At 34.7% G+C, this 1,843-nt stretch overlaps 1 protein-coding gene across 1 annotated transcript; it reads left to right on the forward strand.

Annotated features, from left to right (window-relative positions):
* Positions 1 to 735: 735 nt before the first annotated feature.
* Positions 736 to 1,560, forward strand: LOC125487586 (probable G-protein coupled receptor 139). Its single transcript, XM_048619400.1, has one exon. The coding sequence runs from the start codon at positions 736 to 738 to the stop codon at positions 1,558 to 1,560; it is 825 nt and encodes a 274-aa protein (XP_048475357.1).
* Positions 1,561 to 1,843: the final 283 nt, after the last annotated feature.

A 1,843-nucleotide genomic window follows, 5' to 3' on the forward strand; every position in this document is an offset into this window, starting at 1 on the left:
GTTCATAAGAAGAAAAGGGACTTCTGTGTACATATCCTCCAATAGAGTATAACATTTTTGAAATCTGAATTTAGATTATTGTCAACTAATTCTTAGCAACTTAATGTGAATTACAGCATATTAATCACCTCCTGAAATTATTAATTGATTTAATTTACATTGAATTATTCCAGGTAATCACATTATTGATGATCAATACTATGTCAAGGCATTGCTTACAGTTTGCAAATATGATAAACACAGTATTCCATACCTCCGTACAGTTTCAACATTCTGCAAATACTTCCATCCATTCTTCTACCTCCACATCATTTTTCCTGACAACATCAAGTGTCATTGAAGTTAAGTTGCTTATTTTCTCCTGCTACAGGTTTATGTTATAATCGTAAATTTCCACAATTAGCAATTTTCATCCATTTCAAATGGATGCACTTTACTTGTTTGTATTTTTTTACAGATTGCAATCATAAAAATCAATATTCATGATAAATGCTAACTTGTGCTAATCCAATATCCAATTCTCTTTAACTTACATAGTAGCATAGAATTTGTCACATGCTGAATCAAAATTGAAATCAGTTTAAATTTTCAACACATATTTTCGTTCATTGTAGTTTATCATATATGGTTAATTCATATCTTCTGTCTTTTGTGTTAGTTAATTTAGTGGCGATTGTGATCCTCATCAAAGGACGGTGCGGTCTCTCCAAATGTATCACTTGCTACCTAGTATCGATGGCCGTGACAGACTTCTTGGTAATCGTAACTGCAGTGCTGTTAAACAGGCTTCCTGGCATTTATTTTCCTGGTAGCTTCCTGTCCATTACCCCCATATGCCGTCTAACTATTGCTTTAATTTATGCATCCAGAGACAGTTCTGTGTGGTTGACAGTTGCTTTCACTGTTGATCGATTTGTGGCTATATGTTGCATGAAGTTCAAAACAAAATATTGTAATGATAAAATAGCAGCTTTCATTATAGGAATGGTTTGTTCATTAGGATGTCTGAAAAGTGTTCCTTGGTATTTTATACATGAACCAATTTACCTCATTAACGGTGTTCCATGGTATTGCAGTGTGAGAAAAATCCGTTACACTTCTACAGTATGGAGAGTATTTGACTGGTTTGACCGCATTTTGACTCCATTTACACCATTCTTTCTCATTCTTCTGCTTAATGTTCTAACTGTCAGATACATTATAGCAACCAGTAGATCCCGCCAGAGGCTTTGGGCTAGCAAAAATAAAGAGAATCAGATGGACCCAGAAATGGAGAGCCGGAGAAAATCCATAATTTTACTATTTGCTGTTTCGGGCAGTTTTATCTTATTGTGGATAACATACGTCATACAATTTTTATATGAGCGATTTACAAATGATTATCAGATTAGGGGCTTTAGCGATCCAAAATTTCTTCTCCAGGAAAGTGCAAATATGCTCCAGCTGCTGAGTTCTTGCACCAACACATTTATTTATGCTATAACTCAGTGGAAATTCAGGCAGGAGTTAAAGAATCTGTTCAAATATTCACTGAGCTTTTTAGCCATATCAATTAAATAATGGGGGTACAAATCATATATTAACTCGACACTCTGAACATGTCTAATAGAAAATTTCACACCTCATGGAGCATGACAAAGCCCACTGAACTAACCCTAATTGTTCCAGAGAATACATAAAAGTCAATATTGCCATGGTCTGGAGATTCATATAGGCCACACTGGGTAAGATTTGCAAATTCTGCTCCCAAAACAACATGAATGAACCAGTTTTTCTTAAATAAATGGGAGCTACAAGGTTGTTGTTATGTTGTTTTCATTCAATTCAATTCAAATTTCACTGG

Source organism: Rhincodon typus, chromosome 42, assembly GCF_021869965.1.
Source record: "Rhincodon typus isolate 14 chromosome 42, sRhiTyp1.1, whole genome shotgun sequence".
NCBI classification, from domain to species: Eukaryota; Metazoa; Chordata; class Chondrichthyes; order Orectolobiformes; family Rhincodontidae; genus Rhincodon; species Rhincodon typus.